This window comes from Poromitra crassiceps (assembly GCF_964638095.1).
Source record: "Poromitra crassiceps genome assembly, chromosome: 7".
In the NCBI taxonomy this organism is placed as follows: domain Eukaryota; kingdom Metazoa; phylum Chordata; class Actinopteri; order Beryciformes; family Melamphaidae; genus Poromitra; species Poromitra crassiceps.
Genome location: NC_139628.1, coordinates 23,341,932 through 23,363,467, shown reverse-complemented (window position 1 = coordinate 23,363,467; position 21,536 = coordinate 23,341,932). Strand labels below are relative to the sequence as shown.

At 42.7% G+C, this 21,536-nt stretch overlaps 1 protein-coding gene and 1 long non-coding RNA gene across 2 annotated transcripts in view; both read right to left on the bottom strand.

The window, feature by feature from the left end:
* Positions 1-1,103: 1,103 nt before the first annotated feature.
* LOC310780120 lies at positions 1,104-4,007 on the bottom strand. Its single transcript, XR_014552906.1, has 3 exons — positions 3,934-4,007; positions 3,145-3,234; positions 1,104-1,198 (listed from the first exon to the last, which is right to left on the bottom strand). It is a non-coding gene; the product is annotated as an uncharacterized lncRNA (long non-coding RNA).
* Positions 4,008-15,692: 11,685 nt separating this feature from the next.
* LOC310779235 (NLR family CARD domain-containing protein 3-like) overlaps positions 15,693-21,536 on the bottom strand; it is a 46,248-nt gene continuing 40,404 nt past the window's right edge. The window contains exons 8-9 of the mRNA XM_083639749.1: positions 18,129-18,175; positions 15,693-17,741 (exon numbers count right to left, since the gene is read on the bottom strand). Coding sequence (XP_083495875.1) covers positions 17,620-17,741; positions 18,129-18,175 — 169 coding nt within the window. The 3' untranslated portion in view covers positions 15,693-17,619. The remainder of the gene's footprint in view (positions 17,742-18,128; positions 18,176-21,536) is intronic.

Here is a 21,536-nt window from a genome sequence, read left to right as displayed (position 1 = left end):
ACGGATGGAGGAGTTTGAAGTAGAGGGGGGTTTCCTGCTGTTATGGAGGAAATTACTGTTCAAAACTATTGTTTAGATGTCTGACGTCTTACTGATGCCAAAAATGAATGGTTAAAGTGACTGTTCTATCAAATTTCACAAAAAGCTATTTATCTCAGCTTAAATTTTCAGACGCTGAAACCATGCTGTATTCAAGTGCTAATGCCTACATAACTACTAACTCTACAAACTAACTCTTTTAGACAGAGAAAGCACACATTCTATTAGTTCTTTTGAGATATTTTGTGTTCACAAAATCTTAGCAGAAAATAATCCTCGGGTCTTGAAAGATGAGCCAGAATCCTCAAAAAAACCCTCTGGCAGAAGCTACCTACAGTAAAAAAAAAATGGCTGGCAGTGAATGTGTTAAAAGGCGTGGTTGTAATGCTTTAGGCTGCGTGTAGCGCCAACACCAAGATATCAAGTGCGCTGGTCCACGCCCACTGATCAGCGCTGCGCCAGGCGCTCGGCCTAGTTTCTACACCGATGCAAAGATAGGGGCCCATAACTGTATCCTATCAAACTGCATCACCTGTCTATCTCCTCCGCTGGACACTATCAAAATACATCTTCTTTATACATACATATTATTTAACAATAAATCAAACAAAGGGGTGACTCAAGACAAACCAAACATGTGACCACCTTTAATTAGTCATGTAGTCCAGTGTGTCATGTGACTGCTTGGTTCAGCCTTCAGCCAAATCCTAAAATTTTATCTACTGTAATTTCATGCTTTACTGTACTGTTCTGTAAGTCATTCTAGAGTGTGCGAGCCCGGACTGCAAAAGCCTGATTGCCCTTGGTCACCAGCCAGGCTTTAGGCACGGCCAGGCGGACACAATCAGCCGACCTGAGAGGGTGCCTATGGGATTAGTAGGTATCTGATACAGCTAGAGGCCTTGAAGGTCAGTATTATTGATGTAAAATACTATCATCTTTGTTTGCTAATGATACTGCATTATATGTATTTACAATGAGCTGTTTGTAACAGTATGTAATATAATGTAGAATATGTAATGTGGTGTAAGTGATACAGTTTCTATAAGGAAGAGGAGATTTACCTCTCTTGTTGGGTGGTTTGATGACTAGGCTACTTGTCCAGAAGCAACGTCTCCCATTACTTTCACTGCTGAGTAGACTGGAGCTGGATCACAATCTGGAAAATATATGATAGTAATCAAATATCCTGTGTACTGCTGCTACTACTAGTTAGTAACACTACTGCTACTAGTACGACGAGCATGACTTGATGCTATTACTATTTCTGCTGTTGCTACTACTGGTATTACTACTACTACTACTACTACTAAGTACTAACTAACTACTACTAATAATAAGAATAAAGGCAGTTACACACCAAGAGCGACACAAATAAACATTAGAAAAACACGGAATAATTTACAGGCAAATATCATATATTCACACCAAACGTGGATGGAATTCTGCGGTTAAATTCTAAAGAAACCATCACGGCACAACAGACAGACACGCACATGCGTGCGCGCGCACACACACACACACACACACACACACACACACACACACACACACACACACACACACACACTCTCACACACACACACACACACACACACACACACACACACACACACACACACACACACACACACACACACACACACACACACACACACAGGGTTTCCATCCAAATGTATCTACAATTTTAACCGAATTTTAGCATGTAGAGTGCATCCTACTGATTAATATGCCTTCCTCATGTTTTACGTTAACTTTTGCCAGTACGCAAGGCAACATGAAACTGCATGTTTTTTTAATGGAGTTTCGTTAAACAAGTGTTTAGTGAACTGAGAGACAACAGAAGATTCACTGAATCTGTTATCACTGCACTTAGTCGCATTGCCGCTTTTGCTCCTGCCTTCATGTCACTGCTTGATAAGCATCTCCCCTCCACAGTCCCTTAATATGCTACATGCAGAAATGGAGACGCATATACTGTACATAGGAGATTTCCCCAGATTGTTGAAATGCCAATTGATTATGAAATGCCAATCAATGGAACTTCAATTTTCCACATCAATGCTTATATGAACGTTAAGAGAGGTGCTAAGAAAAGTCCCAAGCAACGGAAAATGCCGATCGGCTCACCGTACAAGTGTCGCAGAGACATTTCAAATGCTCTTCATTGAGAGGCGCCGGGGTTTGAAAGTCCAATGCTGCTAATAAATAACTCTGTTTATCCCAATTCTGTGCTGGTGATATATATATATATATATATATATATATATATATATATATATATATATATATATATAATATTTTTTTAATGGCAAGATGGTGGCCGTGCCTTTGTTAGCTTCTGACCAGAGGGGCGCTGTGGAGCGCTATGATGGCTGGACTCAACAGCACAAAACACAGAAGGATTGGTATATTAAAGTTATTTATTAGCAGCATCAGGCCTTCAAACCACGGGGGATCTAATCAATGAAGAGTTCTGCTTGTGTCCTGGTGGCTTCCCTGGTGGCACACGTGCGACGGAGTCTCAGTCCTTTGTGCGGCTGGCGCGGGTTCGGGTCCTTTGCCGCATGTCATCCCCTCTCCCTCTCTCTCTCCCCACCTTTCCTGTCTGACTACTGTCCTATCTAATAAAGGCAAAAATGCCCAAAAAAGAAAGAAAAAAAGACGACTTCTGCTTTGGGAGGTGCTTTGGAATGTCTCTGTGACACGTGTACGAAGAGCAAGGTACTGTAGCGCCTCTCTTAACGTCATCAAGTAGAGACATGAAGACAGGAGCGGAAGGGGCAATTAGTCACATTTACCTTTTATCGATACATCAACTTTTCCACCTCCCCCAAGCGTAAAACTTTTTTTTTTTTTTTTTTTTGCATTAGGGTATTTCAAGGTTTTCTCCGAATTTTCAGCATTACTCAAGTTTTAAAGCGAATCGAAAATGTGCATAACAACAGGTGGATGGAAACACACCTACAGTACACACACACACACACACACACACACACACACACACACACACACACACACACACACACACACACACACACACACAGGAGAACATCAATTCTTAAGAATTCCCCCAGATAAGACAGCAGAACAACACCATACTACCTTTGCTCTGTCTGATTGGCCGCTGTAAGTCACGTGTTATTCTGATGTCACTGTATGTGATGTCATCAGCTCCCGCCTCTGCATCACGACCTGTAATGCAACATGAGGGCAGAATTCAAAATGCTGTAAAAAAAAATCTGTTTTTGAGATGTAATTCTGAAATTTTACACATTTCATCTACGATGACAGCAAAATTTGGTCAATGTTTTTCATGAACATTGAAAATATATTTAAAGAGAATTTGCAGCAGCTGTTTACAGTACCGTTTACAGTCAAACATTTTGATGCACTCTGGGCTCAAACTTTGATGATTGTACAAATCTGACTCGATTGTTTGTCTGGAGATGCAGTGTAGCAAGTTTGGTGTCAATTGAACAAAAATGTGTGGGGAGAGGTTTAATTAGTTTTACAGTTTTTGATAAAAAAAAACCTGTGATGAACTTCATAATTCCTGGCAGCTCGAAGCATCTGAACATTTCTGTTCACTTCGGCCTACAAGTGAGATTTTTTTAGACCTTTAGGCGGTTGCTGTAGTGCCACCTTCAGGACTACCCCCAAAGTCAGAGTAAGTTTGTCCTGCTCACTGGACATAATGTTCAAAGTTTATTTTATTTTCATGCATATGAGCAGGAGGAGGAAGAAGAAGAAGAAGAAGAATGGCAAATACAAGAGGGACCGGCAGCCCGCCTCCTAATAAAGTAAAGGTATTGTAATGTCAAATTAAACATTACTCGTACAAAGCCTAAAAGACAAAATAAGCTTGTGTAAAATGTAAGGTCTGTCTCTTACGTTTGAGTTTCCTCCAGATGTACCACCCCAACAGTGCAACCAGACCACAGACCGGTATAAAACACCACAACAGGAGGAGAGAGGTAGAGGACGGAGGATTGGAGGAAGTAGTAGCAGGAGGAGTTGTGGGACTTGCTGAAACAAACAAGAAATAAAGCAGTAAATATAATAATAATAATACATCACTGGTTAATCGACACAGATGCGGTCTCGCCACAGGAAACACAAACATAGCCCCCCCCCCCCCCACCCGCCATCCACACACACACGCACGCACGCACGCACTCACGCACGCACACACACACACACACACACACACACACACACACACACACACACACACACACACACACACACACACACACACACACACACACACACAGACATTAGTAAGCAGAGAATAACAGGAGACACTGAGGCAATGTGACAAAGGTCCGGCATTAGACCAGTGTTTCCCAAACTTAATTTTTTTTTGTATATAATGTGTATATAATAAATGTGTATATATATATATATATATATATATATATATATATATATATATATATATATCATATATATATATATATATATATTGTTGGTATATGTGTAATTTAGAGTCTTCAATTCACCTGACCATCATGTCTTTGCACTGTTAATGTTACCTTTTCTTTCTTTCTTTCTATCTTGCTAAAAGCAGATGGAAAGGATTGAACAGACTGACAGAGGTAAAAAATAAACATGAGACACAGACAGAGGATTGAATGCTGAAAGATTTTCTTTAACATAATTGTTTCACACAGTCTTCTGTGAGTGCAGAAACCCCATAACATGAAAGAAAATGAAGTCAGTTAACTTTGATATCCTCACCTCTCACAGCCAGCCAGCTGGATGGAGACTCTTCATGACCAGAGATGTTACACTTGTAGAGGCCTTCATCAGACATGGAAACATGGTGGATGGTCATCTGTCCTGTAGGCTCGGTCCTGATGATGGAGCCATCTTTAAAGAAATCAGCTGGGAGTTTGGAGGCAAGGTTATTATCGCTAACAAAAACGAACAAAATAACAAATGTGTGGAGAAAAAAAAAAAAATCGTCAACTAAAATAACAACCAGAGAAATACCCCATATTACTAACGAAGTCTAAAACTAACACTGAAAGTTTCGGAAACTAGTAAAAACTAAACATTTTCAAGAAAAAAACTTAACTTAACTTAACTAGCAAACCAGATTTAAAAACAAATTAAAACTAAACTGGAATTGAAAACAAAAAGTCAAAATGACAGAAATAAAAACCAATGAAAAATGCAAAACCATAATAACCTTGGTTGGAGGAGCGAGTCTTGGTTGTACAGTTTAGAGTCACAGCAGCTCCCTCCATCACAGGAAGGACAGGACTCTGCAGGATCACATGACCATCTGGACACAGAGACATGACATCATTTAATTCATTTACCAGCCCGTTCTCTTCAATCTGCCTACAAGTAACATAACTTTACACTTTCAAATTGCGTGCAGCGAATACAGCAAACTTGCCAATTGCATGCAGTGGATACAGAGTTGGGAGCTATAATCAGGAAGAGGCATGCCATTCAAATACAGGCCGGTCGTGTAGTGGTCGTGGTGGACGGGGGAACAAGAGATGTGTTCCAACCATTTTCAAATTGGTCGTGTTGCAGTGGCTTTTATTGTGAAAGTTATGACAGGAAAATAAAAGTTCTCATTCTGACTAGCTTTACACTCGTGTTGCTGGACACGTGTCCCGAAGCGTATCTCCTGCACACAAAATAGTCTCTCCCCAGACTCAAATATGATGTTGAATCGCTGCACTCCGCATACGACATTTATGAGTCTGTGCCACTTTGCAGCGCCCGCTGTTGTTTTGAGGGCGGAACAATTGAATGACTGACAGATCGTAGCACCAATGAGAGAGTGGTTCATTTTCAAAATTCAACAGACAAGTTGGAGCCTGATCACTGAAGTCATTAGAGAGAGATCTGCAGCATGCATGTCAGTCCTGCCTGCTGACACAGACAGACAGACAGACAGACAGACAGACAGACAGACAGACAGACAGACAGACAGACAGACAGAATACAGTGTTATTTAGTTGTTCATAATGAGTGAATGTCATTATGGTCTTACCAGTGACAGTGATGTTGACTGTGTCACTTTTGTCTCCCTCGCTAGACTGACACCAGTAAACTCCACTGTCTTTTGAGAATGTGTAAGTGATGCTGCAGCCGGAAAAACGTGATGGCATTCCCCAGTAATCTCCACACTTAGACAGTTTTTCTGTGGTCGTTGTCCTCCACACCGTCCGTCCAGCAGAGCTGTGGTCCTCACAGCTCAGAGAGACAAGCTCTCTATAAAAGAACTGAGATCTGCTGGGACTCACAGTCAGAGAGGCTGGAGAGAGGCAGCAGGAAGGACAAGTTAGGCATGATCCTTTGACAAAACAAAATGACCTTAAGCAATAAGCATTACTGTACAAAAAAAGTCTGAAACACAAAGCCTAACTCTGTGTATTGGTTATAACCGCAAGTCCCTGAACTCACTTCCCAAGCTGTATTTAGCCTAGGAAGTAATGATAAGAGGGCCTTCCAGTTCCCCCTCAGGAGGCCATGTTGGAAGTCTTCAGCGCCGGCAGGATTGTAAAAAAATGGAAAAACAGCCATGAAATTGATAGTGATAAGTGAGGTAAGAAAGAACATCTGTCACGTCAGACCATCTTTGAAAAAAAGGTACAGTCTGGCACATAGAGGTCTGAAGGATCCATCACATATTTTATTTTCTGAATATGATTTGTTACCTTCTGGCTAGTCTTACAGTGCCAGCCGTAGATCATGATAGCTATGTTTGGAACACAACTCTGAAAAGTGGTTAATGCCCGCCCCCCCAAGTCAAAAAGAAGATGTGTGACAGACATATGAATTGACCAACCAGCAGAGATGGGCAGTATTTTAAATACATGTATTTCAAATACGTATTTCAAATACATTTGTGTATTTTGTAATTTGTATTTGGCTAGACCGAGAAAAATAAGATGTAATTTGTATCAAAATACTTTCAGACCTTGTGTTTTGTGTATTTTAAATACATAAAATACTTTTTATGTCATTTTATTCTCAAATTGACACAATTTTACCATTGACACACAGGTTTAAACTGTGGAGAAAGAAAATGTGACATGTCACTTCTATGCTACCTCTGACTGGCTTTCCATCAGAACAAACTCAACCACAAATTAGAGTAGGGTGGGTCTTGAGTCAGACTTCACATCACTTCTTCGTCTAAACTAGCATGAACCTTTGTATTGGTGGAAATTACGAAAATTTACGAAAGATTTACGAAAAATGACGTAATGAAATTCCTCCAGAGATAAATTACTAATATAAATTGATGATTAGATATTGCATGCACTGGGCTATCTGCAAATGAAATGGTTTACTGCATATTCAAACCAGTGTATCATATTAGAAAGACACAACTAATTATCTTCTTCTTAATTAAAATTGGCAAAGTGGGTGGGAGTGTGTGTGGAGGCAGTGTGGGTCACGATTGTGATGTCATCAGTGATGTCTCTCGAGCAACTGTTTGCACAATTGTGATGTCACTCAGGCAGTTGTGATGTCATCAGTGATGTCGCTCGAGCAACTCTGATGTAGTATGAGCCCATGGCACACAGTTGTACGATGGTTGACAGTCTGTCTGTCTGTCAGTCATGATTTTGGGAGCCCGTGGAGCCGGCGATTTCCATAACTGCAGCCATGGCACATCATCTCCAGGGATATTGTTATGATGTCAGATATCTAGGGCTAACATGGTCAAAGTTCCAAAACTTGAGGTTAACATGTAGAAATGCTGCCTGTAAGTCAAAAGCCCTCGCAGAAGGTGATAAAAGCTGAAGTGAGGGAGAAATTAGCTGTGCTGAAAAACAGCTAAAACTGAAATGGAAGAAGTGTAGTGTGTACAGGGTACAAAGGAGAATACTGTCACAGAGGACTAAAGAGACGATTTATCATCTAAAGAAACCAGAAAATTTCACATTTGAGAAGCTGGAATCAGAGAATTACGACATTTTCCTTACAGAAATGTCTCAAAATGATTAATAGATCATCAAAATAGGCAATTCATGTCATATTTGGCAATGAATCGATGGATGGACTAATTGTTGCAGCTCTTATGTATTTTCAAATACATTTTTCAGACCAGTATTTTGTTTGTATTGTGATAAGCTTTTTGAGCAAGTATTTGTAATTTGTATCAAAATACTTTTGGATGTATTTTCTCTGCCAACCAGGGACCTCGTGGGTGGTGCATTCCGATTCCGAATGTGTGCATCAGCTAAATCGACCCCGGGTAAACTGCAACAACTACTGCAACAAACATGTCCTTGAGAGCATCTACGCCGTGGACCTGGCACACTTTCTGTAACGCGGCCATTAAATTATCTTGCCCACTCATTCTTCCTGCACTCTCTGCAAAACTATGCTATCCAGAACACACAAGCTCTCTAAAAGGGTCACAACAGTTTGGCACTGTCATGGTGAAGTGTACCAACCTTGTGTGGGTCTGCAGCACAGCAACGCGGTCAGCACTGAAGATAAATGAAACGTTGGTTTGAGGTTTTACACGCAGACAGATAAGAAGACAAAACAATTCTACTGAGAAACTCAGAGGTCTAGTATGTGGAAAACATTGGTTTTATCTTCCATCGTTCAGATAAATTGTATTTTGTGTTAGACGAAGATACTAATTTCGATCTACTATATAATGTTAAAGAATGATTTCTCTACACATGATATAGATACAGGATGAACACATGAGGGGGGTTTCTATTATGGATCACTCATCATTCCTTCAACAAACTACACCAGATCAAGACTAAGATCAGTTAAATTCTACTACAGGAAAAGACAGCTTCAACTCTGATGACCGGGACACATTGTCATCTTTGAATGTTTTAAAGTCAACACACACACACACACACACACACACACACACAGATTCTACTTACAGAGCAGCGATTGTAGCGATGTGACCTCCATTCTACAGCTTCGTGATATGAGATCAATACGGAATCTTACCAGTTCACAAGCCCACCACAACACGTAATTACGCCCTCTGACAGGATGTACAAAAGTGTGAAATGCAGGGCCCCTTCCTCCACATACACATGTAGTAGCGGCTCCAGACAATTGTGGCTAGGGATGGGGTACGGGTAGCGGTACACGGGGCCCCCTCCCTCTCATACATTCATATGGTGGTAATTTCTCAGGTGGTAGGCCTGGTAAAAAGGTTGAGAACCACTAATATAATAATAGGCTAGGGTGTGAATTAGGCTATACTGCTAGCAGGGGCGCGGCCAGGGTTTTCGGGCCCCATGAAAGGATACCATACCGGGCCCACCGATGCGAACGATTTTGGCCATTTGAAGCCCAATTTAGAGTATTCAGAGTATACTATTGTAATGTCATTATTTGTCCTTTCTCACTCACCTCCATATCATCTATACCAGCTCTCCTTGCCCTGTTGAATCATCATGCTCTCTCTCCCTCTCCCTCTTTGCTCTGAATACCCCAGAGTGTACAAAGAAATACTATCAGTAAACTAATGACTTAGAAAGAATATTGATACACACATGATGGAGTCCAACAGGACTCTGTTATTATAGACTGTTGTAGGCCAGGGACAACTGATTTAGTATGAATGGCTTGCCAAAAAAAATCCCTGCATTGATTAAATATTGGCCAGAAGAGCAGCGAAATGGGTAAAAGCTTTAGAATCCAGCCCGCAAATAACCCTGTAAGTACAGGGTAACAAGATCTAGGTTGTACCCCGTACTTACAGGGTACTTATGGGGTCCAAGATGTTGTTCCCTGTAGTGGACCAAATATGTACTTACAGGGTAGAAGGTGTTGTTCCCTGTATGGGGTACAACACCTTACGTAAGTACCCTGTAAGTACATATTTAGTCCACGAGCAGGGAACAACACCTTGGACCCGACCCCGTAAGTACCCTGTAAGTACGAGGTACAACACAGATCTCGTTACCCTGTACCTACAGGGTTATTTGCGGGCTGGATTCTAAAGCGTTACCGCAAAATGTAAACACTCTTTCTGTGAAGTAACAGCATATTTCACTATGGCCTAACAGCTTAATTTCCAGTAGGATATACAAAAGTTGAATAACATTCACTAGGAGAGTTCTATGGTTAGGACAAGACAAGAGCATCACTATAAACTCTCAGCCCCTGTAAGTCCACTGAGTAGGAAATTATTATGTACAGTAGCGGCTGGTGCATTGTTGTCCAGGGAGGGCTATATATAGGCGTGGACGATGGGGTTGAAATCAATATGATAATCATAAGGATTCTTCTCAATATCAATATCTATGTTTCACGTATGCAAAATTAGTGTTCATCTCATTGAACTGAATGGTGATGTCACACAAACCTTATATTTTCAAATAATATTCCTGCCATACCTCATTTGATCAGTTTTTAAGTAACATTTGCTTGTCATCATCAATTTAGACAGCAAAAATGTCACTATTAAAATAACTTCATATCATCACGATGATTCCACTGAAAGACAACAATAATAGGCTATTGAATTATCGTCCACTCCAGCCCTAAATCAAGCAAGTAGTAACGGACGTAACTAGCTACTAGAAACGTCTAAAAAAGACCTGAGTGTATTTTCTTCCTCTGTCTGTAGCCTGTTGTTTAATGGCGAGCTCAAGGTGATCTGGTCCAAGCTCTTTCACTCGATGCTTCACCTGTAAAGTCCGTCTCTCAAACGTCGTTTTGAGTGACTTCACAGAATTTTCTTTCTCCAATCTTGCAAAACGTCTTTTGTGTTTTATGGCAGTTGAAAACAAACTTCTTTGCTTCGCGCGCGTGCTGCAAAGCCGTCGGCGTGGGACTTAGTGTTTATATATACTGCGTCGCTACTATGGTCGCTATCCATCTACGTAGCCTAGCCTACGTCACGACACTCACTCTACCTGACCCCACCTCCACCTGGTCGCTAGATACGTGCGCCCAGAGCCCTCCCAAATCCCTTTGTTTTTGAGAGTGAACAGCGCATGTGCAACTACACAGATCCTGATACTCTAATGATCTGCACTGGTGGAAACCGGAAGTATAAACCGGAAGTCCCCGGACAGCGTCCGTGGCAATTGGGTGCAAGAAAATATTGACCCAAAAACAGTACACATGTAGATAATTATGAATCTACATATTTATTGCAGATTATATACTCACTATCTAATATTCACCTCGCTCATAAAAAAAAAAAAATATATATATATATAGCCTATAACGTTTTATTTCCCTCTTCTTCATGTGGATAAAGTAGGTGGGGCGGCGCCCTGGCGCCCTCTAGTGGCCGGCCGCTACTGATTATGTCGGACTAGTATAGTATAGCCATCAATAAAAAAAATAAAGAATAAAAGGCTTCTTGGAGATTTGGACAATATCACAGTATCATTATCCAAAATCCATTACCTTATCCCAGGGGTTCCCAACCTTTTTTGTGCCGCGGACCGGTAGACAGATGGGGGAAAAAGTCGCGGACCGGTTGTCAATTTTAATAATTAATTTGTATTTTTTTTTAATAAACATAGGCTATAATATTATAGGCTGTGTGGTAGTTGAAACATAGTTTCAAGTTGACGTTTATTTATGTTTGTAGTTTGTAAAAAAAAAAAAAAATGTAAAAAAAGAAATATATACAGTATATATATATTTTTTGGACCGGACTCGCGGCCCGGTACCAAATGCGTTGCGGCCCGGTACCGGTCCGCGGCATGGTGGTTGGGAACCACTGCCTTATCCAACTCTACGGAGCCATGGTACTCCAAAAATATTGCGTAGTTTCCAATACCGAGACATTATTCACATGTCTGAGCCGATGCTCAAAATTGTAAACTGCAGTCCACCCTCACAACCACTGAGCACTGAATCGATACATCAGGCGCTGTGGAGCAGTTGAAACCCAAATGTCTGGGTATTGGAAACTACGGAATATTTTGGAGTACCTTGGCCCCGTAGATTGGATAACAACACTGTGTCTGAGGTGGGTACAATTTTATTATTATTATCTCCGCCAGGAGATCATGTTTTTTTTATCTCCGCCAGGAGATCATGTTTTCGGCCGCGTCTGTCTGTCTGTTTTTATTCATTTATTTAACCTTTATTTAACCAGGTAAGTCATTAAGAACAAATTCTTATTTACAATGAGGACCTGGCAGAAGGCAGAGCCTTTTGAGGGATAGGGGGTAGGGGATAAAATAAATACAAAGTTACTTAGAACAAATTAAAACACTGGTTAAAACACAGTTAAAACATAGCAAGACAGACAGAGCAAATAAAACAAAAACAGTCGGAGCAGACAGGCAGGGGATAAGAGTTAGTTTAGGAGGCAGTTGCAGGTGTCAGTGAATATGTCCATGATAGAGTCCTTGAAAGCTGATTTGGAGATGAAATTGTCCAGTTTTGGTGTTTTTTGTACGCCATTCCAGTCTGTGGGCACAGCAGAATGGAAAGACGACTGACCGATTACAGAGTGAGTTTTGGGGATTTTCAGCAGGATGAGGTTAGCAGAACGGGTGTTGTACGCGGCAGGTGCAGTAGGCAACAAACTACACAGGTAGGGGGGTGACAGACCAAGGAGAGTTTTGTAATTTAGCATGAACCAGTGTTTTCGTGTCTGTGCGTCTGTCTGTCTGTCTGTGCGTGGGTCTGTCTGTCTGTCTGTGCGTCTGTGCTTCTGTCTGTCTGTGCTTTGGTCTGACTGTCTTTGCTTCTGTCTGTGTGCGTCTGTCTGGGCGTGTGTTCCTGTCCTTCGCGTATCTCGAGAACCGTTGGTCGGATCGACTTCAAACTTTGGGAGTGTGCTAAGGAGTATGTAACGGAGTGCACTGATTTTCGTGTAATTCGGCATAGTGCCATCTACTGGCAACAAAAAACTAAACAATTACTCTACTCAAACACACAATAAAAAAACAACACAAATACGTGGGTTACAACACATACAATAAACATCATGAATACATAAACAAAACACAAATAAAAGCAGACAATAACAATAACAATATATGATTTACAATGGCATCTCAGTATGACAACACTCTCTAACACATTGCATTCAGGCGATGTCTCGTCACACACATGACTATGGATCAGCTTCGGGGAAAACGCGGTCCTGGCGGAGATCTGCACTCCACCGAGTGCACTTTTCTAGTTCTGATTGATAACGTGTATATCGCGTGAAGCCATTGGAGACGAGCCGATTATATGTATTGTATTTGTATTAGATTTGTTTTATTGTTAACATGTTTAAAAAGTTTAAATAGATAAGTAACAGAGAACTTCAGGGAATCCTGAAGTCACTTGATGTCATCGTTGTCAGCATCGTCTTCATCACTGGTGGTGTTGCTTTTGGTCATCATTCTGACACAATGAATTAATGAGCACTGTTTTTTTATTATCAGCTTTTCAGATTGATAATTCATACAAGAACATGGCATATTAAAATGATTTTGAATAAAATGAATTACAGACTCATCCTGATGAGCTAGCTAGTGATACCAAACTATTATCACTATCTACTACGAATGGTAAATGGGTAAATGGACTGCATTTATATAGCGCTTTTATCCAAAGCGTTTTACAATGTGCCTACATTCACCCACTCACACACCAAGGGCGACCAGCTGCCAGGCGCCATCGGGAGCAATTTGGGGTTCAGTGTCTTGCCCAAGGACACTTCGACATGAGGACTGGAGGAGCCGGGGATCGAGCCACCAACCTTCTGATTGGTGGACGACCTGCTCTACCTCCTGAGCCACAGCCGCCCCACAAAACTACGATCAGGTTAGATATAGCCCACAGATGAACAGTTGCCGTTGGAGAACACAAATTTTCCCTTCTCCCTTCTTATCTCTTATGGATTATTAGCTAGGAATACAGCATTTATGATTTAACTTAGAGACATTGAAGACTCATTCATTAACAATTTGGACAGCTGTCAGGTGTGCTCTCATATTGGGAATGAACTGGATTAACTAAACGGATTGTCCCATTATGAGTGATTGATAAGTTGGGCTTTGTTATGAAAGAGCGGGAAAATTGCACCAACTAAATCCAACCAAAAACCAGTCTGAACCGCAGTAACTACACCTCGAAGTGTAGTTACTGCGGTTTATCTCTGTTTAAATCCAGCTGAAGCTCTGTGAAACCAAATCAAACTGCAGTAAGTGTAGTTACTGCAGTTTTGCTGGGTTTTCGGTTGGATTTCGTAGTTACTGCAATTGTTATACTGTTTTCTCAAATATAGAGCAAGACTGAAGTTAGACAATTTGTCACATGATAAAACAGATATTTAAAAGTTCAATTTTTGTCCACAAAACATTAATGGAATTGCAAAACACTTGCAGAATTCTCCTAAACAATTATACAACTATTATGATCTCTGGTGGTCCCCGGACCCCATGTTGAGTACTACCACAGATGACAAAAAGATAAAGTCCACACACTGAGGCTCCATCAATGGTTTTTTATTTGCAATGTTTCGATCTTCACAGGATCTTTGTCAAGCAATGAGTGAGGCAGTGAAAGGCATGACTTGCATACAGGCAGGCAGTCATCAGGCTAAATCAGTGGCACCTGCTACTCCCAACACATACACTAACACAAGGGAGGGGGCCAGAGTGGCATTCACACATACATGAAAAAAGTATGGAAACCTCACAGTCTGATGGAAACTATAGAGAGAAAAAGTACCACAGATGACCCAAATACTTCGTCGTGTCGAATTTTGATGTCATCAGGGATGCGAAGTTGAGCAATTCTGCGCTGCACATGCCAGTAGAGCAGGCGATGCCACGCCTGTGTATGTGAGCCCGCAAAGCGGGTGAGCTGCAGGGCGGGTGAGGCCGCGCAGCGGCCGAGCCTAGGAATCAAGCGTGTGTACAGCACGCAAGATTTCTAGTAATAATAAAAACACCACACACAAATTAAAACAATTGAACATCAACATATCCTACATTTTCACAAAAGCTTCAGCTAAATAACAAAGTGTAAATGAAAATATATATAAATATATAACATGTGACTAGGGATGTAATGATAACCGGTTTTAATGATAATCGTGATAACCGTGAGAATTCTTAGCTTAGGTAGGCGATAGATTAGCTACAGCCTAACTATAGGCTGTAGACCTGTTATAGTGTTCAGGCTAAGATCAGACTAGAGCAGAATAGGACAGGTCAGACTAGGCTTTCCCCCTTCCCCTGCTCCTTCCCCACTTCCCCCTTCCTGTTCTCTCCTCTCCCACATTTCCCATTCCCTCCCCACCTCCTCTCTTTCCATGCTCTCTCCTCCCCCACCTCCCACCGCTCTCCCCCTCCCTTCTCTTGCTCTCTCCTTTCTCCCCTCCCCTGCTCCTTCCCCTCCTCCTCTCCTCCAATCTTCCCCATTCCCTGCCACTTCCTGCTCTCTCCTCTCTCACATTCCCCCTGCTCTCCCTCCCCTGCACCCTCCCACCTCTCCTTCTGTTCTCTCCTCCCCCACACTTCCCATCCTCTCCCCACCTCCTCCCTCTCCCTGCTCTCTCCTCCCCCACATCCCCCCGCTCTCCCTCCCTCCTCCCCTCTCCTGCTCTCCCCCTTCCCCTGCTCCTTCCCCACCTCCTATACTCTCCAACATTTCCCATTCCCTCCCCACCCCATCACTCTCTCACATTCCCCCTGCTCTCCTCCCTTCTCCTCCTCAGACAGACACAACACACGTCCCATAGGAAAAATAAGTTGTAAGTTCACTGCCTGTGAAATGTCCCAGCATGCATTGCGCTACTCCATTTCGCTACTAAATAGCAACCAAATGAGCCGAAATAGATATAAAGGTAGATCTAAATAATGTGTAATGGTAACACAACCTGCAATTGTAGAACATTTCAATATTGGACCAAATAAAACATCGAAGTGAAAACACCACCCTATGTGAAACATATATGTCATACTGTGCCTATATATATCCCTTGTCGATTTAACGTGATTTAGATAAGTGACAGCGGAACGCGCTTCTACTGTCATGTGCTATACGTCTGCTCCAATAACTTGGCCCTACTTGGCCCTACTGTGATAATACGATAACCTTGATCATTTTGGTCACGATAATCGTGATGTGACATTTTCATACCGTTAAATCTCTACATGTGACACCCCCCCCCCCCCCCCCCCCCCTTATTAACAGAAAAGTCATTCTTCAGTAGGGAGGGGGCCTGTTCAGTGATATGCTGCAGGACCGGAGCTGTAGGCATATTAGTGGGGTCTGTGTTAACCCAATATAGCCCATATTTATAGACTTAGGCTCTTTTTTACATTTTCATTATTCATTGTTTAATCTGTCACTGTTTGTTCAGCATTAATTTGCAGCCTTGTAAATACACGCTCACCTCTAGATTTTTTCTTTTTTACTTTTTCCCCTACACATCCTGCACTGGGATGTGCTGTGTGCAGTCATCAGTAGTGCGCATGCGCTGTGGCAAACGAGGAAGTACAGTAACTACAGTTATACACTCCTGTTATTTTGGTTACTCTTTGTTTTGTTCTGGGTCTGGATTTACTATGAAAATGAACGTAACTTTGGATAATTATTTAATCACATGGTGAGTACATGAGTCACAACATGTACATGTGAGTGTTTATGCAGCTGTTTGAATGTGCATTTTGGGCGACTGAACCGAAGTAGGCAAATGTCCCATTGACTGCCATTGTTAGCGCTACGCTATTAGCATTTGAGGGCTCTACGGCAGTTTTTACTTTACGTAACTATACGTTATGCTGAACACAGCAGCGTAACGAGTCAGCCCCGGGCCCCGATGCAAGATGGTCAAACCGGGCCCTGATAGGATGGCGCAGCACACCGCAGCGGTGCTGCGAGCCCGACACCCTGCACCCCACCTCGGCGTGCAGCGGAGTCGAGCCCCGGGCCGGCCGTCTGGAGCTCCTGTGGCGTCGAAAACCGGGTTTCTGAAACCAGGCAGGCACTACTTCACAATTCCCCCCGGAACTGTGTAACACCAGAGAGGCTGACAAGCGCACTCACCCAGTTCGCTGCAATATACAGCAGGGGCCCAGCCGACGCTCGGCCACACAACCGACGCTCGGCCACACACCCGACGCTCGGCCACACACGAGCCGGGCGACCGGGCCCCAAGCACGCCGGGCCCCGATGCAGTCGCGTTCCCTGCATATATGGTAGTTACACACTCAGAGGCAGGTTGTTTATGGGAGTGGGCAAAGCAAGGCAGAAGACTTAGGGTGAACTTCGATGCCGGGGTACAGGGGACAGTAGAACATGGTGCTGAAGGTATGAAGGTGGGTCAAAGTGTCGGAGGAAACCCTGTAGAAGGACAGAGCACCAGCTGGCCAGTCCAGATACACTCCCACTCGACTGGAGCGACTGCAGAAAGAAGACACTTCATGTCTCTTGTTGTCGTGCAGAACATGGCAACCCTCCTGAGAACACACCAGACTCCAAGACTTGTCGTTGTGTCCCAGCACGCAGTCGTTTGCCTCCCCTTTTCTGACGATTTCTTTGTAGGTTACCCCAATGTTTAAGGGTCCCCTTACCTCGACCTCCCAGTAACAGCGCTCATTTAGACCTTCACGACACAGCACCTGTAACCTGTGGTCAAACCTCTCTGGGTGATCGGGATATTTCTCCTCCTCTGCCACCCATGTCACCTCTGTTCTCCTCGGTCAGGGAGAGGTTTCTGTGTGCTGTGTTGGGGTCCAGGGTGAGCTCACAGCCATCTGGAAGTAGGAGGTTAAAAGAATAAAGTGTCATTTAGAGTCATAGCTCATTTATTTCTATGTGTAGTTTACATTTCCCTGAATTATTTTGCAATGAATGCAATTACTTGTTTTTTGTTGCTTGTAAAATACAATCTTTACAGTGTCAAACTTGAAATGAACTGCTGTCCCGACTAAAATAGACTCCCTAAATAAAAAGACATGGCGTGACACAGTAACGTTTGTTAGTTGTTACAGAGGGATTATTTCCAGGAGGAGTCTTTCCATTTCTTCTGTGGGTAACTCCCACCATGATGTCACTTGATTCAAGTGACACTTGATTCAAGATGATTGAATATCATATTCAGAAGCATAATTTTAGACCTAATAGTTATCACAGATACTTACATTTCTTAAAGCCTGGTCTCATCCGCAAACTTCCACCATGTTCAACACTGTGGAGAACAAAAGACAAATAGATTAAGTGCATTGCTCTACCTATTGTACTCTATAAGACTGCATTTTATGAGTTAGGAGTTCAGACATAAATAATAACAAAACATCAAATGTCCAAAGGTAAACAGATAACAATAAGGTACATTTGATGCAAATGATAAAGATCCCACCAGCTTTGTAAGTGAAATGTTTAAAGGCATATGCCACCTATGAAGACTATATTGGGCTCTATCTTCCCAATGGCAGTAATTTTGCGTTAGCGCCCGTTTTGCGTTGGAATAGTGCTGCGCAAAACCCTAATTGTGGGCGTGTCGGCCCGCTGCGCTTCACGTCATCTCAGCGCAAACCTCCATAGGCATGTTTATGCCCATAAAGGATTCACAAGGTGAGATCACTCCCCTTAAAAGAGAGAAAGAGAGAGGGTGAGAGAGAGAGAGAGAGAGAGAGAGAGGGGGGGGGGGAGAGAGAACAAGAGAGGGAAGAGAGAGAGGGCCACCGCGCAATTACGCAGTGATGTCCCAAAGCGTGCGCTTACTGTAATAGACATTTCGTTCATATAGGCTATAACATAGACCTACACATCTAAAAATATTTGTTTCTTTGATAGGGTAGGAATGTGTGAGATTTTACTTCTAGCCTATTTCAATAGCCTGTGTCAGAATTGTCCACTCTGGTTAAGCCATTGACTGCGGTCACGCCATCCGCGCTGTGGAGAAGCTGGTCTTGCATGCGTGCAATTGCAGGGAAATAGGTTACTGTACTACGGGTCGGGGCCCTGGGTGTTTTGGGCCGGCCAGGGTGGGCAGAGGCAGCTTGGCACAACACCGTCACAACTTTCTCAAAGGCAATCTACTGTTACCTCACACCACAAACCTGTATGGTTGAGAATTATGTAGCCTAATAAAACCATGACAAACAAATTCTCATTTTTAAATCAATGTGTTGTTTCTGCAATGTAGACTATAGTTGAAAATCAACGTGGCATTCCGAGGAGAGAAGAGTGTGTGCAGGCGCGAGTGGAGAGTGACATCCATGCCGTGCGTAAATGGATCCAAGCAAGGATTTCCTGCACTGCACGGAGATGTGGAGACTGTCTGCGCTCAGGCGTACGTCTGCGTTTGCGCTAAGACCAGCTATTTCCTGGCGTTAAAATTGAGAGCACCCATAGCCCCTTTTTCTAACACATTGCGCTGGAACGCCTATTTTGGAACGGGCAACTCCCAAACCTCTCTTTGCGCTCGGCACATACCGACGGTATCTTCCCCACATCGCTAAATGACACTTGCGCGAGACACATGATAGGCTAGAGGCCCACCGACACGCCTGGGCCACGCCTACACCTGTGTCATCACAGCGCAAAACTGGACGGTGGAGGCAGACGATACCTTAAAGGAGAACTTACCTCCAAAACATTTTTTTTCAGCTTTTAACCAATATCTATGACTTTGGGGGTGATGTGTGAAGAATTCTGGTCAAAATTTCCACATTTGACACCAAACTGTTGCCATTTTACCATTTGTATCATTTTTCAGCAGCATACCTGGCATAAGCGCCCTCTAAGGGTGGAACACTGCTTTTTTTTTTTCCTCAAATGAATGGGATATTTGACACGTCGTGACGTCACCATGAACCAAAGACTATGGGATTTCAAGATAGTTACTCCCCTACCCCCCCTGTACCCTTTCGGCTCCTCACAACTCCAAGCCTATTCCCATGATGTCACTTGACCTGTTAATTTATTACAATCGCCTGTTATTTTCCTACCAACTCCTATGTAACACAATACTATCAATAAACGCCACTATAATCATAAAAGGAAGGACATTGCATTGTGTTGCTGTAAAATCATTCCCAACCTTTTATAAATCTCCAAAACAGCAACTTTTCAGGAAGTTTGCTCTTAAAATACTGAACCAAACGTCGTCGAAGTTGGCACATGTCTTAATTATAGTTAGTTTCCCGCTGAATGTGTCATTACTTTATTAATATCTTACCTGGATAAGCTTGAATGATGATGTTTATATTATCAGTCCGAGTTGGAAGCACTGTCTCCAGGCCAGTCAGGCCTTATCCTCATGCACGAGCCCCCAAGCTCCGGGGGCGCGCGCAGCAGCAGCAGACAGTGCTCTCTCTGCCTCTGGCCGAGAGAGCACTGTCTGACATTTCCGCAAACAAATCTCATCGAAGTTTAGCGCACATGTAAAATATAACACTATATTACGACGTGACAACGCTGCTCTAAACACATCGGCTACTAAAATATATTTCCCTGCATCTCATACTGAGAGATTAGATCGGTATTGAGTTTGGACTGACTGAGGAGGAGAAGAGCTCTGCAGCTCTGCCCTGCGCTGCCTGCCTGCGCCCTGAGAGGAAAAATCAGAGCGTTAACGTTACTTTATTCTCGTCAGAAAACACTCCGATTGGCATGTTAAAACAAGTTTGCAGCCTAGGAATAACCGGAAAACATTTGATTGATCTATTTACGTCAGACAATGCCAGAATCTCACACACACAGCACACAAAGTCAGCAGCGTGCCTGGTGACTTTTCCAGGGAAGAGGGAGCAGCCTACAGCGCTCTGCTGAGCTCTGCTGAGAGGAAAACTTTTGCACAACTTTTAACAAGAATCACGAAAAGCCCCCAAACTAAAATTAAAAAGGGACTTCATGTCAAGTTGGACGAGGGAATGACATGGAGAAATCTCGCATTGTGTTACCCCAGAGCGGGGGGTTTGTCCTATTGTGCGGTGTGCTGCGGTAAACGAGCCTCGCCTCACTTTGCTCTTATCGATAGATACAGACGCCCACACACACATACATGGAAAAAAATAATTAAATTTCTAGTTCGCCACTGAATTACCAAATTGATATAACTTTCAACCATTTTGAGCAACACTGTTTCCATACATGCCACCAGCGTTGGCTAGTTGTTGATATTTATAAAGATATTGCCCCTCTCAAATAAATTATTTTTGAGGTGGTGGGCAAACTGTAATGGCGTCGATTTCCGAAAAAAAATCTTGACTTGAACACAGCCAAAGAGTTTAGTATAGAGAAGAGCATATGTAATTTCTTGGTTTTTTCCATAGGTATTTTCAAATCACTGTTCTGATACATATCTAGGGGGTAAGTCCTCCTTTAAGACGCTGGGAACATAGCAATAAGAGGTGCGCAAACGCAGCGCAAACGATAGCGCCGTACAACGATAGGGCCCTATATCTATCTATCTATCTATCTATCTATCTATCTATCTATCTATCTATCTATCTATCTATCTATCTATCTATCTATCCATCCATCTCTCTCTCTCTCTCTATCCATCTCTCTCTATCTATCTTTATTCATGGTGGCACTCTTGG